The sequence below is a fragment of the Choloepus didactylus genome, chromosome 6 (genome assembly GCF_015220235.1).
Source record: "Choloepus didactylus isolate mChoDid1 chromosome 6, mChoDid1.pri, whole genome shotgun sequence".
NCBI lineage: Eukaryota > Metazoa > Chordata > Mammalia > Pilosa > Megalonychidae > Choloepus > Choloepus didactylus.
The window spans coordinates 126244039-126267676 of record NC_051312.1 but is presented as its reverse complement, the minus strand read 5'-3'; the positions used below and the strand labels follow the sequence as shown (position 1 = coordinate 126267676).

Genomic DNA, 23638 nt, shown 5'->3' with positions numbered 1-23638 from the left:
CTTTCTAAGCCATGGTAACAAGCCTGGAGGGGATAGGCCAAGTGTCCCCTGAGTAGTTTGACCCTGAAGGGCAAAAACATGGCTGCCAGAATGAAGACAGAAAACGATAAACTCATTAATTAGAGATTGAGGAATGGAAAGCAGACATGACAATAGACAGAGGGTTGAAATTGAGTTTGTACTCCTCTCAGCAAGCTGTCTACCCTGGGGCTACACAGGTTGCAACTACCTGGAGGGAGGGCACCATTTCCTAATCCACACAAAGATGTCATAGGGCTGCAGACATCCTTGAAGGAAGGCAGGGGAATAATTTCCGTTTTGCAGCTGAGAAAACATGCTCAGTAACCCATCCCAAGGTGACCTTAGTGGTGGAGTCTGCATGTGAATTTTGGATTTCTTTAAATTGGAAGCCCATATTCTTTCAACTACACAACACTACCTTCCCAGGTTACATAGCAGTGCTCTTTGAAGGATTTTCTTGTCTGCATAACTCGAAGTGAATGTATACTTTAATTTAGAGGCCAAAGAAGAATATTTTAAATATTAAATTTAAGTTGAATGAAGAGTAGACGTTATCTGAAGATCAAACTCCATCAAACAAAGACCAGGGTCATTCAGCTGTATGAAATATGATTTACTCTTGGGGGGGGTAGGTGGGTGAAAAAAGCATCCTTTTTAAAAATGGAACATTAAAGTCCTTGAAACCAAAAGAAGATCTGTGCTTAAGAGATCTTAGTAATTTAGAGGAAAATGAAATTTGAGAAGAAGAGATGGATATAGAGAGAAACAGCCTCTTTTGGTAGGGGTTAAGTAAAATACTTAATGAACTTCAGTGATGTGAACTGAGCCCAGGCTGGAACAAATTCAAGAGCCTGAGGATTAGAGGGAAGAAAGTTATTGCCTGGTGGATTTCAGCAAAAATGGGGAGGAGAGCCAAGGAAGAAGGGGGGCCCTGAGAGAGAAGACACCGTGCAGTGTTTGAGACAGGCTTGTAGGCTAAATTAACCACCAGAGTAAATGTCTGTAGGAGGAGAATGTTAAATTAGTTTTCAGAACTGAATATGATAGTTTTTCATTAAAATTCACCAGTCAGTTCTTTGTCACTTAGAATATTTGAAAAGAGACAGAAAGTAACATAATGAATAACATTTTCCAGATGCTCTATGTGGGTTATTTGATTTATCTGTAGATAAAAATAAACCTGTACTTTCCTTATTATTCTTTAAACTATTAGATTTTTGCCCATGGAATTAAAGTGAAAATTGAAATTGCATTTTAAAGGGTAAAAACCACTATAATTACCTGTGTTTTGCTTATTAGATTCTAAAATATTAGAAATATTAAATATCTTAGGCTTTGTGAGCCAAATAGTCTCTGTCACAGCAATTCAACTCTGCTGTTGTGCAAAAGCAGCCCAAGACAACGTGTAAATGAATGATTGAGGCTGAGTTCCAAGACATCTTTATTTATGGACATTGAAATGTGAATTTCATACAATTTTCATGTGTCATAAGATATTTTTGACTTTTTTTCCACAACCATTAAAAATGCATATTATGAGATCACAGACTATACAAAAAGCAGTTGGCAAGCTGGATTTGGTCCACAGGCCGTAGTTTGCTGCCCTGAATTAAAGGATTGAACAGCCACATTCTCCCAAGCACCACTGGCGTGGCTTTCTCACCTGTCTAGAATTTTGATGTGATTGTAGGCAGGGGTCTTATTTTGTTGTAATGAAGAGGTTGCCTTAGGCATTTGAAGAACTTCCAGCGGTGGCTTTCAAAGTAGAATGCATCAGAATCACAGATTGCCCAGTCCCCTCCCTTTCTGGTTTGTTAGCTCTGGCTTGGGGTCCAAGAATTCGCATTTCTAACGGGTGAGGCTGAGGCTGATGTGGCAGTTCGGGGCTCACACTTTGAGAACCACTGATCTGAAGAGCTGTGGCTGCCCAACACTGGAAATGACACAATTGCTTCTTTTTCTCAGGGTCTTTAGAGTAACTGTTGACTCTTCTACATCAGTGACTGCTTTGGGATCTCTGAAATTGTAATGGTTCAAAGACCAAAGATAACTGGAACCAAATTTATACCTTCCCCATCTATTGTACTATCTTTCCTCCATCACTTTCCGGTTGTTTTTTTTTTTTTTTTTTTTAACTTTCCCTTCTTTTCCGGTTGTTTTTTAAACAATTAAAAACTAGATATTGTTCTACAACAGTGTTAGGGAAGGAAACGTGCCCAGAAGAAATACAAATAAATGAATACACAATCTGTATTAATTTGATACTCATGTATCAGTTTTTAAAATAGTACATTTTCAGTAACTTTGGCATTCCATATTCCTCCTCTATCATGTCATCCTCTTCTTTGACTTTACTGTGTTTGTATCCATAAGCAATATAATGGTCAGTTTTGCATGTATACGAACTTTATTATATTAATGGTTTCTTTACACACACACACATCCATTTTGATGAGTATAATAGCTGTGGTTCATTTTCACTGCTGTGAGTGTATCCATTTTCTGAATGCACTGCAATTTATCCACTCCCTGTTAATGGACATTTGGATCATTTCCACTATTTTGTTTTAAAATTTAGAAACAATATAGCCATTAGTATTCCTGTAAATATTTCCTAGCAAATATGGCAATAGTATCTCTAAGGCAGAGACTTATGGAGGGGGATTGTTGAGTTTATAGGTATATGGGCATCTTCACCTTTACTATGTAACCATCAAATTGTATTCCAAAGTAATTGAGCCAATATATTTCCTCTCAGTAGGTTTACGACTTCCTGTTATTCATATCTTCATACTTGATGTCATCAGACTTTTAAAATTTTTGCCAATTTGGTAGTTTTTAAATAGTATCTTGTGCTTTTAATTTGCATTTTCTTGGTTACTAATGTGGCTGAAAATTTTTCTTATATTTAGGGCCTTTCAAGTCTCTTCTTTGAAATAACTGGGTTTTTCTTTTTTTAGCCTGTTTACTATTAACATGCTTATCTTGATCTACTTGATTCAGATAGTTTATTTATATTCTGGTTCCTATGAGTTGACATTTAAATATTTTACAACTACTGAAGTTCTTCAATGTAGTGTCAACTTGTCCTTCCATATTTTTATAATTTTTTAATGGATAAAAGTTTATAATTTATTGCTTGATTTGTAAATCTTTTTTCCTTTCTGATTTTTTTGTGTTTCTTTTTAAGAAAGTCTTTCTTCATTTAAGTCATGAAGGTATTCTGTATTTTCTCCTAAAATTTTTATTTCTTAATTTTTCTTCTAAAAGTTTGGTTATTTTTACATTTGTCTTCAGTCCAGCTAGAAACAACTTTTGTCTATGGTATGAAGTAGGGATACAATTTTATTTTTCTTCATTTGGTTAACTAGTTGTCTTAATACTTGAACAGTTCATTCCCCACAGATCTACAATGCCACCTGTTTCATATACAAACTATGCATGTGTATACTCTATTCTGTTCCTCTCCTCAGTGAGTCTATCCCTGTGCCAATACCATTCTGTCTTAATTACTATAGCTTAAGCTTTAAAATGAGTCTTGATAATCTGGTAGCACTTTCATTGAAAGCTTCTCCACCTTTTTCTTACAATAAAGTCCTGGCTAGTTTTTGCTTTTTGTTCTTCTACATAAATTTTAGAATTAGTTTCACTTGCATGAGGGGGAGAAACAATTTGGGGGCTTTTGACTGGAAATGTATTACTAGACTAATTTGGGAAGAAATTGCATCTGTTCAATATTAAGTATTCCTGATCATGAATATGTTCTGTCTTTCCATTTATTGAAGTCTTCCTTAATGCCTTTTAGTAAAGTTTAAATTTTTTCCATTAAGATTGTGTATTTCTTTGGTTACATTTATTATTAAACACTTTTTCTTCTATCTTTGTAGGAGTTACATTTGAAAACTATGTGGCTGGTGTATAGAAATGAAACTGATTTTTCTTTGTAGATCTTATATTCAAGAACCTTGCTATATTCTTATTCTCTCCAATAATTTGCAGTCTTTTGGGCTTTCTACATAGATAATCATCATCTGCAAATAATGACAGTTTCCAGTCTTTCTTCCCAATCCATGTAACTTTTACTTTTTTTTTTTTTTAATCTTACTGAGTTGGTCTGGCTGGAACTTCCAGTACAATTTTGAGTATAAGTAGTGATAGAGAACAGTTTTCTTGCCTCGTTTCTGTTTTTAAGGGGAATGCATCTAACGTTTTATTACTAAATATATTTATTGCAGGTTTTTGGTACATGCCCTTTATCAGATTAATGAAACTCCCTTTTATATTTATGTATAGTTTTCTAGAAGTTTCTTTTTTAATAAAGAGAGGGTTTAAAATTTATCAAATGCATTTTTTGTCTATCTTGAGATAACTGTACGTGCTTTTTGAAAAAATAACAAACTGAATTAGAGAAATAGGTTTTCTATTGTTAAACCAAGTTTGCATTCCTGGAATAATTTGATTGATGTATGTCCTAACCTATGGCTTGGTGTTCCAGAAATCCTGAGTCACCTGTATTATGAATATCCTACAGTATGTTTTGTATGTATCCCCCTACCTCTTCAATCGTTGCTTCTGATGTCAACCAAGGTAATCTAATCTCATGGCACCACCTGGTGGCAAACCTTGGAAATTTTTGATTTGATGTCTCTACTTCCTTTCTTTCCCTTTAAGGAAAATGTATACATGTAATTTCCTCTATCACTAAACCTTTATTTAATTCTCTTTTCTTTATTGTACTTTACATATATCCACCTTATTCCCCCCTACTTCTTTCTCTTGCTCTTTCAGATTTTCTCAATACACTCCTGAAAAACATTCTTTTCCTTCCTTCTCTATTTCTCTTTGCCTTTGTTCCTTCATAGGTATTAATCTATAAATCTTGGTTAACCATGGTGAGAAGTGCTGGTGACTAAAAAAAAAAATACAGCTATACATTTTGAAATTAACTTTGATACATCAAAGTGCCATGTCTTCTAATCTTCAAAGTCCTTGAAAGTGCTTAAAATTCCCTTTAAAATTTTCTTAAATTTCAAGTACTACTTAATCATCTTCTGATTAATTCTGCCCAGTTTAACATCAAACTGAAGTATTAGAGAAAAACTTTTAAACTGTTAGCAATTTTCATTGTTTGTGTTCCTTTATTACTACCTTTGCCAAATTTAGGGTTTCTTCTATATTTTACTGCAAAAACTCGGGTTTTCATTATGGGTTAAATTGCCTGGAAATTGAACCACCATCCACAACATGGTTTCCATGGGAAACAGCCACTATAGATGCCCTTTTGGTTCATAACTTGTTTATAAGACAGAGACTGCCAGTAACTGTATTTCTAATTGAGCAACCCACTAGTATAGCAAATACCATGGGCAGTATTCTCTTCAGTCAGAAAACTGACACATGGCTGAGCTTCAGCAATTTCCTGTTGACTTAATCCTGACTTTGTTTTTGTTATTTCTAAACATGTGAAAATCGCAGGTGAGACAGCTGAAGTACAGATGGACCAGAGAAAGTAGGGCTGAAATTGATCCCTTTAACCACTGCAATGCCAGCAGGGCTGCAGGGGAGGTGGTTTTCATTGTTCGGTTGTCTTAATCCACCCGTTTTTTAGTAGACAGGTAATAGCGTACTGAGAATTTGCTTGTTCAAAGATAGAAATATTGATGTCAAAGTAAGTGCCACAAAGTGTTTTGGGTCTGTGAATCTGGTTTGTGCCAGATGCTAAATGTGTCTAGATTAAGAGAGAACCTCCAGTAAAATATGAAATCTGTCTTCAGCATTATTCTGACAAAACTCTGATGCTCCTGGCTTTGAGACTCATTATTCTTGTGAAACTGATTAGTTTGGTAGAGTTGCAGCAAATACTAGAACTCTAGCATCTATTTAAATGGGAAATTTCAAGTGATTCTTATTTCTACATTCTAATGGTGAAGTTTCAAAGGTGGACTGAAAGAAAAGTTAGACGTTAAAGATTAAGAAGATTAAGAGAATACTTTGAAAATTTGGTGACCCAGCAGGCCCTACCTAACCCAGGTGACAAAGGTGTTCCATGCATTCTGAGCTGCAGGCAGGCAGGCCTACCTTCCCATTTGTCTTCCTTCCGTGTCCTGTTAAATGCTATCTAACCTCTTGATGTCTCTTTTGAAAGGTGGGGACCCAAACTGTATGCGCTGTTCCAGATGCGCTCTTGCCAAAGCAGTATAAAGCAAATGTGACAGGAAGAAGGCTCCCTCCCTCACTAGGTAAGTACAGTTGGCAACTGTGGCCAGGGCCAGCCCACCCTGCCAGGATGCCGACAGGACCACATACACCCTCAGTCTGTTGAGCCACAGCCTGGGGCCCTCAATCTCGTTTAAAGAATTCTGAGTCACAAGAGCTGACCAAGAACAACCCCTGTCATTATACCATCCAGTTCCAACCCCCTCCAGGTTTTTTCTCAATTGTTTGCATTTCTGTCTTAGGCTCTTCACCAATCAAGAACGTCTTCCTCCAATTTAATAGTTTTGAGATCACTTAGAGTTTATTAAAATGATTCTACCTGCAATCTTGGTGAGTTTAATGGCCATGCCACTTTAGAATGTTCTCAACAAGAATCATCATTTGTTGAGTGAGAATAGAAGTGTTAGAGTGCAAGCTCACAAATGTGATACTTGTGATCTGCTGGGAGGTTTATTTCCTTTTTTTTTTTTTAAAATTCAGATATACTTTAAATGAAATGCCACAGATACAAACTGAGTAGAAGAATTCCAGAAGTGGTTCATAAACCAGGTTAATTTGGTATTATGTATTGACATCAATGTGGTAATATTGTAAAATAATTGAGCAGCATAATTACCATGATAACATGTTGTTTTTAACTTCCTTAATTTCTTTGGCAGAGACTGTTTGGACCCATCCCATTTCTAAATAAAATCACAGCAACACAGTTTACCTTGTAGATCTTGAATGTATATTTGGGTTCATCCAACTTGCTGATTAAACCTCCCAAAGTTCTATGAACCCAATTCTAGCTATATATGAATACATTTGAGGTAAGACTTTAGTATGTGGAATAAATATCTATTATAGCAACATTAATTTTTAGACTTTGTCATGTGACATCAAAAAATGGTCATGTGTTAACTTCAGGTGGAGAATTTTTAGAAATGATTTGTTGCTTAGGCCTTGAAGTTTCAATTGCTCTGAAATGAGCATGTTAAAAAAAACTCTATTCCATGAATACCACCAAAATTTTTTCACTGTTTCAGAATCCAATTGAAGGGCCTTTGACATATTCATCATCATTTGCTGTCACTCATTTTGAAAAGGGTGTAGCTGACTGTGAATTCCTGGTATCTGGTTAGTCTGTTCCTGGTATTTGGGCTAAAATCCTGGGCTAAAACATAATGTTCTCTATATTGCCACAAATAGCACTTATCTTAGCTATTTACCTTTAAACCATTTTTGTCCAGCACAGGAATTCATTTATGTAATTTATGTAATTTCCATTTTGTCTACTAAATGATAAAATTCCAAAATTAACAGTTGCCTGACGTTTTGCAATTTTTCCTCATAGACTTTCATTTGTTAATGGTTTTAGCTTTTTAGAGTGAATACTTTGAGTCATTTTGACCTCTGTGCTATTGTCGTCAGACGTAGGAAAAAGGTTCTGCATGACTCACCAGAAAAGTCAAGATCAAATGACAGAAAGAGACGTTTAATTATCTAGAGATAAGTTTATTAAGGGATCAAGGGTATTGGCAGTCGCCACATCCCTCAGCTTGAGATTTCACAGTTGGCAGCATTGGAAGAACTGCTGGGCCCCTCCATAATTGATTATAGTGTTACTGACCCAAGAAATAAGACAGGGACATCTGAGTGGTTTCCCAGTCCTCCTTCCACTGTCCTATGGCTTCTCCATCAGCAGTCTCTTCCTGGTTTCCTTGTGGCCAGGGGGACCTATGAGACTATGGTGATGAGGAGTTAGATGTGACCTCTATAGCCATGCACAAGATCAAGCTCATTGATTTCTTTGGGGATGGGAGCCCCTCGCAGGCCTGGGGCAGCAGTCTGTATCTAAAGGCCCCGAGTGCAGTCCGGATACTCACCCACAGGCCTGTTCTGTCTCTGAGGCTTTAGGCCAATTTTAGATGAGGCTGTTAGAGCAGATCTGAAACTCTTCCACCTTTCCCCCTTGGTCCCCAGGTTAGGGAAGTGGCCTGAAGTGGGTAGGATGGAGCAGATGTAAGGTGAACTCATCCCTTGGGTGCCAAAGCCCCTAGGTTGCTCAACTGTTTCTCTAGTGATTCATGTTGCAAAAGTTTCTATGACTGATAGGAAAGGGAGTGTGTTTATGTCATGATCTGACATCTGCGTCATAATTCTGGGTCTGAACGTTGCAAGATATATTCTGTTAGACTCTTTGAGACCAAAAGAAGTCTAGCTGGGTTGAGGTCAGAGTGTAGAGTTTGTGAAATCACTCACTTGCTTTTTCTTTCTTTCTTCCTTCTTCTTTTTTTTTTTTTTTTTTTTGGTACAGTCTGTCTAGGATTGCATTTCCTCAGCAGCATTCCATCCCCCTTCATAATTCAAGAATAATCTCAATCACAACTACATGCTAACCTAAGAAATGTGAAAAGATATTCAGGGTTATGCCTTTTTCTACCCCATTACGATAATATTTAAGGTTAGCTTTCTTTTTTCTTGGCTAACTTTCCTGTTCACTTTTGTCTCTTCCTGCAGGTCCCTGGCTTCTGACATATTGCAAGCTTTAGAATAAGGAAATACTGAAGTTCTGAATGTATATTTCCCCCAAAGTCCAGAATCTCAGCTGGAACTGGATGGAATATTCTGTCAACCAGGGCTCTTGCTGATGGTTCTTTCCACTTCTCAATTTACTGTTGGTTTTCCCTTTCTTGCTGTTCTGTCTCTCTCCAATCCCCCCTTGATTCCTTTTCTAGGGACAGATCTTAGGAATATGGACCAGGACTTGGGAATTCTGTATTGCACCATGCAGTCCCCAGCCAATACTGCATCCCGTCCTTGAGGCACCATCCCCCAAATGCCTGAAGGCATCAGTTCCTGAGAATCCACTGTTTCCCTGCATGGGTATCTTGTAAGGAGGGATACATGGGGAGAATTTCCAAGAATTTTTCACTTTTTAAAAAAAATGTGACTTAATCTGGCTTTGAACTGAGAGCAAATTCAGTGTGTACAGCTCTGTCCACCTGTGCACATCTGTGGAATCTGAATAGTCCCTTTCTTGTTGGGCTGTTTGTATAATTGTATATCAATGTAGCAATAAACATGTTATAACACCAGCCTGGGCATTACTTTCCATGTGATTCTCCCTGGTGGCAGGCAGTGAATATCAAATTTTTAGGTAATTGCCCTACTGACTAGTAGGGTTTGTTGGCCCATCTCAGGTTCTAATCTCTGATTTCACAAAGTGTTAGTTTGGAATTGACCAGTGTTTGGAGATAGAAGGGTGAGGAGTACAGTGGCAGAGCTGGGAAGCAAAGCAGCATTATCAATTCAGGAGGTGGTAGTATTCTTGGCACTCTGAGATGGCTCAAATGTCCCAGGACTAAAGCTTAGAGGATTGGGTGACAGTTTGTGACATGAGTCAGCTATTTGAATAGTCACTCTTACAGCCTTCAAGAACGTGACGTGTGACAGGTACTTTCCGACACAAAGGTACCCCTTAAAGTTTCTCATAAAAAAACACACAAAATATGCCAATGTAATACTGAATTTTCCATCTATTACATGTTTTTCAAGGGTACTAAGTTGGTCTAGTTGTTCTAGAGACAGTCTCCTCCTATAGGGGACACATAAGCAAACGACCTTTCTACTTGTCTATGCTGTTTGACTCATATCAAGGAATATTTATTTCCAAACTGCTCTCTCTCAACTTATTTGAAATCACTGGTTATCAGTCATTTTTGTAACTTAAAAGATACCTACATAGCTTGTTGTGGTTTCTTATCAACTGCTTTTTTTTTCAGGCCTCTCCTTGATTGTAAGTAGAAGTTGGTATAAAACCACTTTGTCATAAAATCTGAGAAGGCAAAAGGGGCCAGAAGTTGGAACATCGGCTGGCAGGGGTTTGCAGCACTTGAAAGACTACCTTTTGAGACACACGCACACACACACTCTAACTGATGGAGTTTTGAGATGGATGCTGGCAGTCTGGTTTAACATGAAGAGGTAAGCACTAATCCAGAGTGTGTATTAGATGGATTCATCAAGATTGAAAGACAGAAACCACCACCAAAGGTCTGCCAATTTAATGGAAATGATTTCACCAGGAACTGTGGAAGCACCTGGAATGCTTTATTCTTTTTAAAGCAGTTTTATTGACATATATTCATATACCACACACTCCATCCGAGGTATACAATCAGTGGCTCACAGTATAATCTCGGAGTAGTGCGTTCATCAACAATCTATATTAGACCATTTTCATTATTCAAAAAGAAAACCCCAAAGCATCTCACACCCTTTACTCCCCCCATCTTATTATTGACCCTTAGCATTGATGTGGTACATTTGTTAGAGTTGATGAAAGTATATTAAAATATTGCTGTTAACAATAGTTCATAGTTTGCCCTAGGTTGCATTTTTCCCCACATACCACTCTATAATTAACTCCTTGTAATAGTGACGTACATTTGTTCTAGTTCATGAAAGAATGTTCTTATATTTGTACTATTAACCACAGTCATTGTCCACAGCAGTGTTCACTGTGTTATACAGTAACTAGATAACTAGTGTTATCCTCTAGTTTTCCTTCCAGTGACATACACGACCCTTTACTTCCCCTTTCAAGCACATTCACACGCATAATTTAGTGCTGTTAATTATACTCACATTATGTGCAACCATCACATCTATCCATTTCCAAACATTTATATTCAACCTGAATAAAAATTCTGCACACATCAAGCGTCTGCCCATTCTCGACCCTCATTCTGTCTCCTATATTCTAGATTTTAACTGAGTTTAATTATTGTAATTCATTCATATTAGTAAGATGACACAATGTTTGTCCTTTTGTGTCTGACTTATTTCACTTAACATAATGTCCTCAAGGTTCATCCATGTTATCTCATGCACTGGGACTTCATTCCTTCTTACTGCTGAATAATATTCTGTTGTATGTATATACTGCATTTTGTTTATCTGTTCATCAGTTGATGGAACTTGGGTTGTTTCCATCATTGGGCGATTGTGAATAATGCCTCTATGAACAGTAGTGTGCAAATGTCTGTTTGGGTCCCTGCTTTCAATTCTTTTGAGTTTATGCCCAGTAGCGGGATAGCCAGGTCATATGGCAGTTCTGTACTTTGCTTCCTGAGGAACTGCCAAACTGCCTTCCACAGCAGCTGTACCATTCTACATTCTCATCAGCAGGGAATGTGTTCCTATTTCTCCACATTCTCTCCAACAATTATAGTTTTCTGTTTGTTTGCTAATGGCTATTCTAGTAGGTATGGTTTTAATTTGCATTTCCCTGATAGCTAGTGATATTGAGCATCTTTTCATATGCTTTTTAGCCATTTGTATTTCCTCTTTGGAAAAATGTCTATTCAAGTCTTGCCCATTTTTAAAAATTGGGTTGCCTTTTTATTGTTGAGTTGTAGGATTTCTTTATATATTCTGAATATTAAACCCTTATCAGATATGTGGATTTCAAATATTTCTCCCATTGAGTAGGCTACCTTTTTACCTTTTTGACAAGGTCCTTTGATGCACAAAAGTATTTAATTTTGAGACAGTCCCATTTATCTATTCTTTCATGCATGTGCTTTGGTAGTCAAATCTAAAAACCCATTGCCTGCCACAAGATCATGAAGATGCTTTCCTGCATTTTCTTCTAGTTTTATGGTGTTGGTTCTTATATTTAAGTCTGTGATCCATTTTGAGTTAATTTTTGTATAAGGTGTGAAACAGGGGTCCTCTTTCTTTCTTTTGGATATGGATATCCTGTTCTCCCAGTACTGTTGAAGAGACTGTTCTGTCACAACTGAGTGGACTTGGCAGCCATGTCGAAAATTAATTGACCATAAATGTGCAAGCCTGTTTGTGTCCATTGAACTATATGTCTTGTCTTTCTGCCAGTACCATGCTGTTTTGACCACTGTACCTTTTTAACATGCTTTAAAGTCAGGCAGCATGAGTCCTCCAACTTCATTCATCTTTTTCAAGATGTTTTTGGCTACTCGGGTTCACTTAAGCCATTGTAATTTAGATTGGGATTACGTTTAATCTGTAAATCAATTTGGGTATAACTGGCATCTTAGCTGTATTTAATCTTCTAATCCATGAACACAGACTATCCTTCCACTGATTTAGGTCTTCTTTGATTTCTTTTAGCAGTGTTTGGAGTTTTCTGAATACTGATCTGTTACATCCTTAGTTAAATTTATTCCTGGATATTTGGTTCTTTTAGTTGCTATTGTAAATGGATTTTTTTCCTTGATTTTCTCCTGAGATTGCTCATTACTAGTGTCTAGAAACACTACCAATTTTTGCATGTTAATCTTGTATCCCATCATTTTGCTGAACTTGTTTATTAGCTCTAGTAGCTTTGTTATAGACTTTTCTGGACTTTCTAAATATAGGATCATGTCATCTGCAAATAGTGAAGTTTTACTTCTTCCTTTCCTATTTGGATGCCTTTTATTTCTTTTTCTTGCCTAGTTGCTCTAGCTAGAACTTCTAGCACAATGGTGAATAGTAGTGACAGTAGGCATCCTTGTCTTGTTCCAGATCTTAGAGGGAAAGCTGTCAGTCTCTCACCATTGAGTATGATGTTAGCTGTGGATTTTTCGTATATGCCCTTTATATCTTGATGAAGTTCCCTGCGATTCCTATCTTTTGAAGTGTTTTTATCAATAAAGGATGCTGGATTTTGTCAGATGCCTTTTCTGAGTCAATCAATATGATCATGTGGTCCCCCCCTCCCTTGATTTGTTAATGTGTATTACATTAATTGATTTGTGTTAACCACCCATGCATATCTGGAATAAAACCCACTTGTTTATGTACAGTTCTTTTAATGTGTTGTTGAACTTTATGTGCATGTATTTGTTGAGGATTTTTGCATGTAAATTCATTAGAGAAATTGGTCTATAATTTTCTTTTCTTGTAGTATCTTTATCTGGCTTTGGTATTAGGGTGATGTTGGTCCAATGGAGTGAGAGTTAGGTAGTGTTCCCTTCGCTTCAATTTTTGGGAAGAAGTTGAGCAGTATTGGTATTAATTCTTGGAATGATTGGTAGAATTCACCTGTAAAGCCATTTCGTCTTGGGCTTATCTTTATTGGGAGGTATTTGATGCTGGATTCAGTCTTTCTACTTGTGATTGTTTTGCCAAGGTATTCTATTTCTTCTCAAGTCAGAGAAGGTTGTCTGTGTGTTCCTAGGAAATTGTCCATTTCATATAAGTTGTCTAATTTGTTAATATACAGTTGTTCATTGTATCCTGTTAATGATCATTTTAATTTCCATGGGTCAGTGATAATGTTCCCTCTCTCATTTCTGATTTTATTTGCATCTTTTCTTTTTGTCTCTGTCAGACTAGTTAATGGTTTGTCTTGTCAATTTGATTCATCTTCTCAAAGAACCAACTTTTGGTTTTATTGATTTTCTCTGGTTTTTTTTTTTTGTTCTTGTTCTCAATTTCATTTATTTCCACTCTAATCTTTGTTATTTCTTTCCTTCTGCTCACTTTGGGATTATTGGCTATTCTGTCTCTAGTTTTTCCAGGTGTTTGATTAGGTCTTTGATTTTAGCTCTTTCTTCCTTTTTAATGTAGGTGTTTAGGGCTATAAATTTCCTTCTCAGCACAGCCTTTGCTGCATCCCATAAGTTTTTATATGCTTATTCTTGTTGTCATTTGTCTCAGGGTTTCCTTTGCAATTTCTTCCTTGACCCACTGATTGCTTAAGAGTGTGCTATTTAACCTCCATAAAATTGTGAAATTTCCAGTTCTCCAGTTGTTATTTATTTCCAGCTTCATTCTGTTAGGGTCAGAGAAGGTGCTTTGTATAATTTCAGTCTCTTTTAATTTATTGAAGATTTGTTTTGTGGTCTAACATGTAGTCTATCCTGGAGAATGATCTATGGGCACTTGAGAAGAATGTATTTCTTGCTGGTTTTGGGGTATAATGTTCTGTAAATACTTGTTAGGTAGGTCTAGTCATTTATTATATTATTCAAGTTCTCCATTTCCTTATCGATCCTCTGTCTAGGTGTTTTACCTGTTGACGAGAGTGGTGGGTGTGTTGAAGTCTCCAGCTATTATGGTAGAGGCGTCTATTTCTTCTTTCAGTTTTGCCAGTGTTTGCCTCATGTATTTTGGGGAACCTGGTTAAGTGCATAAGTATTTCTGATTGTTATTTATTCTTGGTGAATTGACTCTTCTTTAATATATAATGTCCTTCTTTGTCTCATAACATTTTGGCATTTAACATCTATTTTGTTCCATATTAGTATAGCTATTCCAGTTCTTTTTGGTTACTGTTTGCATGGAATATCTTTTTCCATACTTTCACTTTCAACCTATTTGTATCTTTGGGTCTAAAATGAGTCTGTTGTAGACAGCATATAGATGGATCATATTTTTTAACCCATTCTGTTAATATGTGTTTTTTAATTGTAGAGTTTAATCCATTAACATTCAATGTTAACACTGTTAAGGTAGTAGTTACTTCAACCATTTTATCCTTTGGCTTTTATATGTCATTTATTTTGGTCTTTCTGTTTATTCTTTTAGTTACCCTTACTGATAATCTTCATTTCTACAATCTCCTCCAAGCTTCTCTCCTGTCTTTTCTTTTCAGCCTGCAGATCTCCTTTTAGTATTGTAGGGCAGGTCTCTTGTCAACAAACTCTTTCAGCTTCTGTTTTTCTGCGAACATTTTAAACTCGGCCTTATTTTTTTTTATTTAAATGCAATTTTATTGAGATATATTCACATAACATACAGTATTTCAAAGTGTACAATCAGTTTTTCATAGTGTCATCATATAGTTGTGCATTCATCACAATCTTTGAACATTTTCATTACTCCAAAAAAAGAACATCCAAAACATTCCATTCCCCTCCCCCATTGTTCATTTACTTTTTTTTAACACTCATTCGTTGTTTTTTTAACTTTATCAAAAAATTAAAAAAACAAACAATAAAACATTTCAAACAAAACCAAAACAAAGGAATAAGAAAAAACAACCTAAAATAACTATATTGCCTCCAACATGTTCCTATCACACCCCAAGAAAATTAACAAATCATAACCAAAGGAATAAGAAAAACAAATAACCTAAAATAGCTAATTTCTGCAAACTTGTTCCTACGATACCGCCCCCCAGAAATTAACAAACCATAGTCATTCCTGAGCATTCCCATAACATTAACTTTACCCTCCATAACTCATCTGTTCTTATTAGATTATCATTCCCCCATCACTATTTCTATCACTAGGTCCCCTACATTCTATAATATAAAACATTTATTTTACATTTTTCACAGACTTCACGAGCAGTAACATACAATCACTCTCTTTTGTGCCTGGCTTATTTCACTCAGCATTATGTCTTCAGGGCTCATCCATGTTCTCTTATGTTTCACGACCTCGTTCCTTCTTACTGCTGCATAGTAGTCTATTATGTGTATATACGACATTTTATTTATCCACACATCTGTTGAAGGGCATTTAGATTGTTTCCATCTCTTGGCAATTATGAATAATACTGCTATGAACACTGGTGTGCAAATATCTGTTCGTGTCACTGCTTTCAGATCTTTCGGGTGTATACCAAGAAGAGAAATTGCTGGATCAAAGGATAACTCTATATCTAGTTTTCTAAGGAACCACCAGACCGTCTTCCAGAGTGGCTGTACCATTATACAGTCCCACCAACAATGAATAAGAGTTCCAATTCCTCCACATCCTCTCCAGCATTTGTAGTTTCCTGTTTGTTTAATGGCAGCCATTCTAATTGGTGTGAGATGGTATCTCATTGTGGTCTTAATTTGCATCTCCCTCATAACTTGGTATAGCTTAGTGAAGGTGAACATTTTTTCATGGTTTTTTTTTTTTCTGACCATTTGTATTTCCTCTTCAGAAAAATGTCTTTTCATATCTTTTGCCCATTTTATAATTGGGATCTTTGTACTATTGTTGTTGAGTTGTAGGATTTCTTTATACATGCAAGATAGAAGTCTCTTATCAGATACAAGGTTTGCAAATAATTTCTCCCATTGCATTGGCTGCCTCTTCACCTTTTTTTGACAAATTCCTTTGAGGTACAGAAGCTTTTGATTTAGAGGAGTTCCTATTTATTTTTTCTTTCATTGCTTATGCTTTGGGTGTAAAGTCTAAGAAGTGACCTCCTAATATTAAGTTTTGGAGATGTTTCCCTACATTATCTTCTAGGAGGTTTTATGGTACTGTCACTTATATTGAGGTCTTTAATCCATTTTGAGGTAATTTTTGTGTAGGGTGTGTGGTAGGGGTCCTCTTACATTCTTTTGGATTTGGATATCCAGGTCTCCCAGCTCCATTTGTTGAATAGACTGTTACGTCCCAGATTAGTGGTTTGGGGGGCCTTATCAAAGATCAGTCGACTGTAGATCTGGAGGTTTATCTCTGAATTCTCAGTTTGATTCCATTGATTGATATGTCTATCTTTGTGCCTGTACCATGCTGTTTTTGACTACTGTGGCTTTATAATAAGCTTCAAAGGCAGGGAGTGTATTTAGCAATTCAAGGCATCTTTCCCTTCCAAATAAATTTGTTAACTAGCTTTTCGAAGTATGCAAAGTAGGTTGCTGGAATTTTGATAGGAATTTCATTGAATCTGTAGATTAGTTTGGGTAGAATTGACATCTTAATGACGTTTAGACTTCTTATCCATGAACATGGAATATTTTTCCATCTTTTTAGGTCCCCTTCTATTTCTTTTAATAAAGTTATGTAGTTTTCTATGTATAGGTCTCTTACATCCTTGGTTAAGTTTATTCCTAGGTACTTGAATTTTTTAGTTGCTATTGAGAATGGAATCTTTTCTTGAGTGTCTCTTCAGTTAGGTCATTTCTAGTGTATAGGAACATTACTGACTTATGTGCATTAATCTTGTATCCTGCTACTTTGCTAAATTTGCTTATTAGCTCAAGTAGCTGTGTCGTCGATTTCTCAGGGTTCTCCAGATATAAGATCATATCATCTGCAAATAATGACAGTTTTACTTCTTTTCGAATTTGGATGCCTTTTATTTCTTTGTCTTGCTGGATTGCTCTGGCTAGCACTTCTAGCATGATGTTGAGTAACAGTGGTGACAGTGGGCATCCTTGTCTCATTCCTGATCTTAGAGGGAGGGCTTTCAGTCTCTTGCCAATGAGTACTATGCTGGCTGTGGGTTTTTCATATATTCCCTTTATCATATTGAGGACGTTTCCTTCAATTCCTACTTTTTGAAGTGTTTTTATCAAAAAAGGATGCTGGATTTTGCCAAATGCTTTTTCAGCGTCTATGGATATGATAATTTGATTTTTCCCTTTTGATTTGTTTGTTAGTGTGCTGTATTACATTGATTGATTTTCTTATGTTGAACCATCCTTGCATGCCTGAAATGAACCCCACTTGGTCATGGTATATAATTTTTTTTATGTGTCTTTGGATTCGATTTGCCGGTATTCTGTTGAGAATTTTTGCATCTATATTCATTAGGGAGAATGGCCTGTAGTTTTCCTTTCTTGTAGCATCTTTACTGGTTTTGGTATTAGATTGATGTTAGCTTCATAAAATGAGTAAGGTAGTGTTCCATTTTCTTCACTGTTTTGAAAGAGTTTAAGTAAGATTGGTGTTAGTTCTTTTGATGACTAGATCTCTTGGCTTGTGATTGGTTTGTTGAGGTCTTCTGTTTCTTCTCTGGTCTAGGTTGTTCATGTGTTTCCAGGAAATTGTCCATTTCCTCTTCATTATCTAGTTTGTTGGTGTATCCTCTTACAATTTTTTATATTTCTTTGGGATCCGCAGTAATGTTGCCTCTCTCATTTATTATTTTGTTTATTTGAGTCTTCTCTCTTTTTGATTTTGTCAGTCTAGCTAGGGGCTTGTCAATCTTGTTGATTTTCTCAAAGAACCAACTTTTGATTTTACCTATTCTCTCTATTGTGTTTTTCTCTATGTCATTTATTTCTGCTTTAATTCTTGTTAATTTCTTTTCATCTACTTGGTTTAGGATTAGTTTGCAGTTTATTTTCTAGCTTCATCAGTTGTTCATTTAGTTCTTTGATTTTAGCTCTTTCTTCCTTTTCAGTGTATGCATTTAGAGCTATAACACTGCATCCCATAAATTTTGCTATTTTGCACTCTTGTTTTCATTCGTCTCTATATATTTAGCAATGTCTCTTGCTATTTATTCTTTAACCCACTGATTATTTAGAAGTGTGTTGTTTAACCTCCAGATATTTGTGAATGTTCTAAATCTCTGATGGTTATTACTTCTAATTGTATTGAATTGTGATCAGAGACTGTGCTTTAAATACTTTGAATCTTTTTAAATTTATTGAGGCTTGTTTTATGGCCCAACATATGATCTATTCTGGAGAAAGTTCTGTGAGCACTAGAGAAGAATGTGTATCCTGGTGATTTGGGATGTAATAGTCTATATATGTATGTGAATTCAAATTCATTTATCAGATTGTTTAGGTTTTCAGTTTCCTTATTGGTCTTCTGTCTGGTTGATCTATCTATAAGAGAGAGTGATGTATTTTGAAGTCTCCCATAATTACTGTGGAAACATCTATTGCTTCCTTCAGTTTTTTCCATTTCAACCTTTTTTAATTTTTTTTCAACTTTTAGAACATTTTCATTACTCCAGAAAAGAAATAAAGACAAAAGAAGAAAACTCAAATCCTCCCATACCCCTAACCATCCCCCCTCCATTACTGAATTACAGTATTGTATAGTACGTTTGTTACTGTTGATGAAAGAATGTTAAAATACTAACTGTAGTATATAGTTTGAAATAGGTATATATTTTTTCCTATATGCCCCTCTATTATTAACTTCTAGTTATAGTATCATACATTTACTCTAGTTCATGAGAGAGATTTCTAGTATTTGTCCAGTTAATCATGGACATTGTCTACCACAAGATTAATTGTTTTATACATTCCCATCTTTAACCTCCAACTTTCCTTATGGTGACATACGTGACTCTGAGCTTCCCCTTTCCACCACATTCACAGACCATTCAGCACTGTTAGTTATTCTCACAATGTGCTACCATCACCTCTGTCCACTTCCAAACATTTAAATTCACCCTAGTTGAACGCTCTGCTCATAATAAGCAACCGCTCCCCATTCTTTAGCCCTGTTCTATATCCTTATATTTCATGTCTGTAAGTTTACATGTTATAACTAGTTCATATCAACGAGAACTGCAATATTTGTCCTTATGTGTCTGTCTTATTTCATGCAATATAGTGCCCTCAAGATTTCTTCATCAACCCATTTTTTTTAAGACTGTTTCATTCACACGCCATACATCCCATTCTAAGTAAACAATTGATGGTTCCCTGTATAGTCACGTATTTATGTATTCCCCACCATCACTGCTATCTATATAAGGACATCTCCATTTCTTCCACAAAGAGGGAGGATGAGTCAAAGAAGGCAGAGAGACCAGAGAAAAAAAAACATGACAGCTAGGAAGCAATAAAAGGAAAGCTAGCATTAAACCAAAGTAGAATAAACAGACAACATCCCCAATGCCAAGAGTCCCATACTCCTCCCCTATATCCCCCTTACCCCCATATGCATTTAGCTTTGGTATATTGCCTTTGTTACACTGAAGGAAGCATAATACAATGTTTATGTTAATTATAGTTTCTAATTTGCATTGATTGTATTTTTCCTCCGATGCCACCCTATTTTTAACACTTTGCAATGTTGGCATTCATTTGTTCTACCTCATGTAAAAACATATTTGTATCTTTTATTACAATCGTTGCACACCCTAGGTTTCACTGAGTGATACAGTCCCAGTCTTTATCTTTCCTCTTTCCTTCTGGTGTCTCACATGGTCCTAACCTTCCTCTTTCAACGATGCTCACAGTCATCTTTGTTCAGTGTACTTACATTGCTGTGCTATTATCTACCAAAATTGTGTTCCAGACCTCTCACTCCTGTCTCTTCCTTTCTGTCTGCAGTGCTCCCTTTAGTGTTTCCTATAGAGCAGGCATCTTGTTCACAAACTGTCATTGTCTGTCTGTCAGAGAATATTTTAAACTTTCCCTCATATTTGAAAGACAGTTTTGCTGGACATAGGATTCTTGGTTGGTGGTTTTTCTCTTTCAGTATCTTAACTATATCACCCCACTTCCTTCTTGCCTCCATGGTTTCTACTGAGAAATCTGCACATAGTTTTATCAAGCTTCCCTTGTATATGATGGATCGCTTTTCCTACTTTCAGGATTCTCTTTCTGTCTTTGACAAGCTGATTATTTATTCAGTGTCTTGGCATAGGCCTATTCAGATCCATTCTGTTTGGGGTATGCTGCACTTCTTGGATCTGTAATTTTATGTCTTTCATAAGAGATGGGGAATTTTCATTGATTATTTTCTCTATTGTTTCTGCCCCTTTTCCCTTCTCTTCTCCTTTGGGGAACCCATGATGTGCACATTCCTGCATTTTGTGTTGTCATTCAGTTCCCAAAGATGTTGCTCATATTTTTCAATTCTTTTCTCTATCTCTTCTTTTGTGTGTAGGCTTTCAGGTGTCTTGTTCTCCAGTTCCTGATTGTTTTCTTCTGCCTCTTGAGATCTGCTGTTGTATGTCTCTATTGTGTCTTTCATCTCTTGTGTTGCACCTTTCATTTCCATAAACTCTGCCAGTTGTTTTTTTGAACTTTCAGTTCCTACCTTATGTACACCCAGTGTTTTCATTATATACATCATCTCTTTTGCTGTATCTTCCCTAAGCCTTTTTTAATTGATTTAGCATTAGTTGTTTCAATTCCTGTATCTCAGTTGAAGTATAAGTTTGTTCCTTTGACTGGGGCATAACTTTGTTTCTCTTAGTGTAGGTTGTAGTTTTCTGTTGTCTAGGCATCTGATTTCCTTGGTTACCCCAATCAGGTTTTTCCAGACCAGAACTGGCTCAGATCTCAGAAGGAGGCAATAGTATCAGTCTCCCTGAGGGTGTGTCTTAGAAGATTGATGCACCCTTTGAGGCCTCAAGCCACTGTGCTTTTCTGCCCAGCAGGTGGTGCCTGTCAGCCTTTAGCTCCAGACTGGTGTAAGGAGGTGTGGCCCATGGCTTTTTTCCCCCAGGCTCTGGGGCCTGGTTCTGAATGGAAGGCAGGTAGTAGAGCTTGGCACCACCTCTTTCCTCTTAGGGAAAATACACCCCTGGAGAGATATCATTTGCATTTGAATAGTCTCTGACTCTGCTATCACCACCCTTGTCTGTGTCAGTGTGCTGGGAACTGAAATTGGCTGAGGTTTTCTCCACTGAGCTGAAAAAGGGACAGAAAGCCCTCCCTTCAGGGCCAGTCTGCGGCCACCCTCAGTTGCACCCATCCACCAGAAATAGTATCCGATCCTCTGGGCTCCTCCTCCCTCCCAGAGAGGGCCTCCAGCTCTCCAAGGTCAGTCATCACCAAAAGTCTCTGTCTGCTTATTGAAGATTCGCAGGTTGTATTGAGCAGTCAACATTTGTTAATTAAAACCTCAGTTGGAGCTGGGCTGAGGTATATTCGCTTGTTCAAAGAGTGCTGCTCTCTAGCACAGCGAGGCTTTGCAATTCAGGCTGCCATGGGGGAGGATTTCTTGGCTCGGGTCCACAGTTTTTACTTACAGATTTTATGCTGTGATCTTGGGTGTTCCTCCCAATCCAGGCTGGTGTATGATGTGTGGATAGTCACATTTGTCCCCCAGCAGTTATTCCAGATTATTTACTAGTTGTTCCTGGTTGTTTATTAGTTGTTCCAGGGGAACTAACCATCTTCCCCTCCTCACTTCTTTCAGTTTTACCATTGTTTGTCTCATGTACTTTGGGGCACCTTGATTGGGTGCATAGACATTTATGATTATTTCTTGTTAAACTGTCCCTTTTGTTAGTATATAGTGAATTTCTTTGTCTCATAACAGCCTTGCATTTATAGTCTATTTATTTTATCTGAGATTAATATTGCTATTCCTGCTTTCTTTTGGCTGTAGCTTGCATGGAATATTTATTTCCATCCCTTGACTTTGAGTTTTTTGTGTCTCTGGGTCTAAGATGAGTCTCCTGTAAGCAGCATATTGATGGTTCATATTTTTTAATCCAGTCTGCCAATCTGTATCTTTTAATTGAGTTTAATCCAGTCACATTCAGTGTTATTACTGTGAAGGCATTTCTTGAATTAGCCATCCTATCTTTTGGTTTTTATTTGTCAGATATATTTTTCCTTCTCTCTCTTTAACATACCCTTACTAAAACTCTTTAGAATCTCTTGTAGGGCAGGTCTCCTGTTGGCAAATTCTCTCAGCATTTGTTTGTGAAAATTTTAAGCTCTCCCTCAAATTTGAACGAGAGCTTTGCTGAATAAAGAATTATTGGCGAATTTTCTCTCTCGGAATTTTAAATATGTCACACCACTGCCTTCTTGCCTCCATGGTGTCTGCTGAGTAGTCAATAAGTCTTGTTTCCTTTGTATGTCGTGAATTTCTTCTCTCTTGCTGCTTTCAGAACTTGCTCCTTCTCTTCAGCACTGGACAACCTGATCAGAATATGTCTCGGAGTGGGTGTATTGGGATTTATTCTGTTTGGAGTTCATTGGGCGTCTATGATTTGTGTATGTATGTTGTTTAGAGGGGTTGGGAAGTTTTCCCCAACAATGTCTTTGAATACTCTTCCTAGACCTTTACCCTACTCCTTCCCTTCTGGAACACCAATGATTCTTATATTTCTGTGCTTTGTGTTGTCCATCATATCCCTGCAGTCCATTTCAAATTTTCCGATTTTTTCTCCATTCTTTCTTTTATACTTTCACCCTCCAGAATGTTTTCTTCAAGTTCGCCAACTCATTCTTAGAGTTCATCTAATGTGCTGCTATGGGTTTCCAAGATCTTTTTAAATTGATCAACAGTTTCTTTTATTTCCATAAGATGTCTATTTTTTAATTTACTCCTGCATATTTTTCTTTATGTTCTTTTAGGGTCTTCTTCATATCCTTTATATCCTATGCCATGATGTTGTTTGTGATTACTTCTTTGATTAATTGCTCCAAATACTGTGTCTCCTCTGATTTTTTTGATTTGTGTGTTTGGGTTATCCATATCTTCTGGTTTCTTCATATGCTTTAAAATTTGTTGTTTTTGGCCTCTTGGCATTTGCTTACCTTGATAGAGTTCTTTTAGGATATGCAGGCCTGTTTGAACAATTATCTTTAATTCGTCGGAGGTACAGTTTGGTGGAGTGCACTTTCCCTGACTTACCAGCAGATGGTGCCCCCAAGCCACCTATAACCCTCAAGCCAGTTCTCCCCAGCTTCATCTATGTGGTGAGTGGGGGTCCAAACCTTGTGGAGGTCCAATTAGTGCACCAACTTTCTGTGTGCAGTTGGGGCAGCCAGCCCTGAGG

At 36.9% G+C, this 23638-nt stretch overlaps 1 protein-coding gene across 1 annotated transcript in view; it reads left to right on the top strand.

Moving 5' to 3' along the window:
- RDX (radixin) overlaps nt 1-23638 on the top strand; it is a 152276-nt gene that overhangs the window by 123182 nt on the left and 5456 nt on the right. Inside the window, exons 15-16 of the mRNA XM_037841375.1 lie at nt 6167-6260; nt 8740-10206. Of these exons, the coding sequence (XP_037697303.1) occupies nt 6167-6233 (67 nt within the window). The 3' untranslated portion in view covers nt 6234-6260; nt 8740-10206. The remainder of the gene's footprint in view (nt 1-6166; nt 6261-8739; nt 10207-23638) is intronic.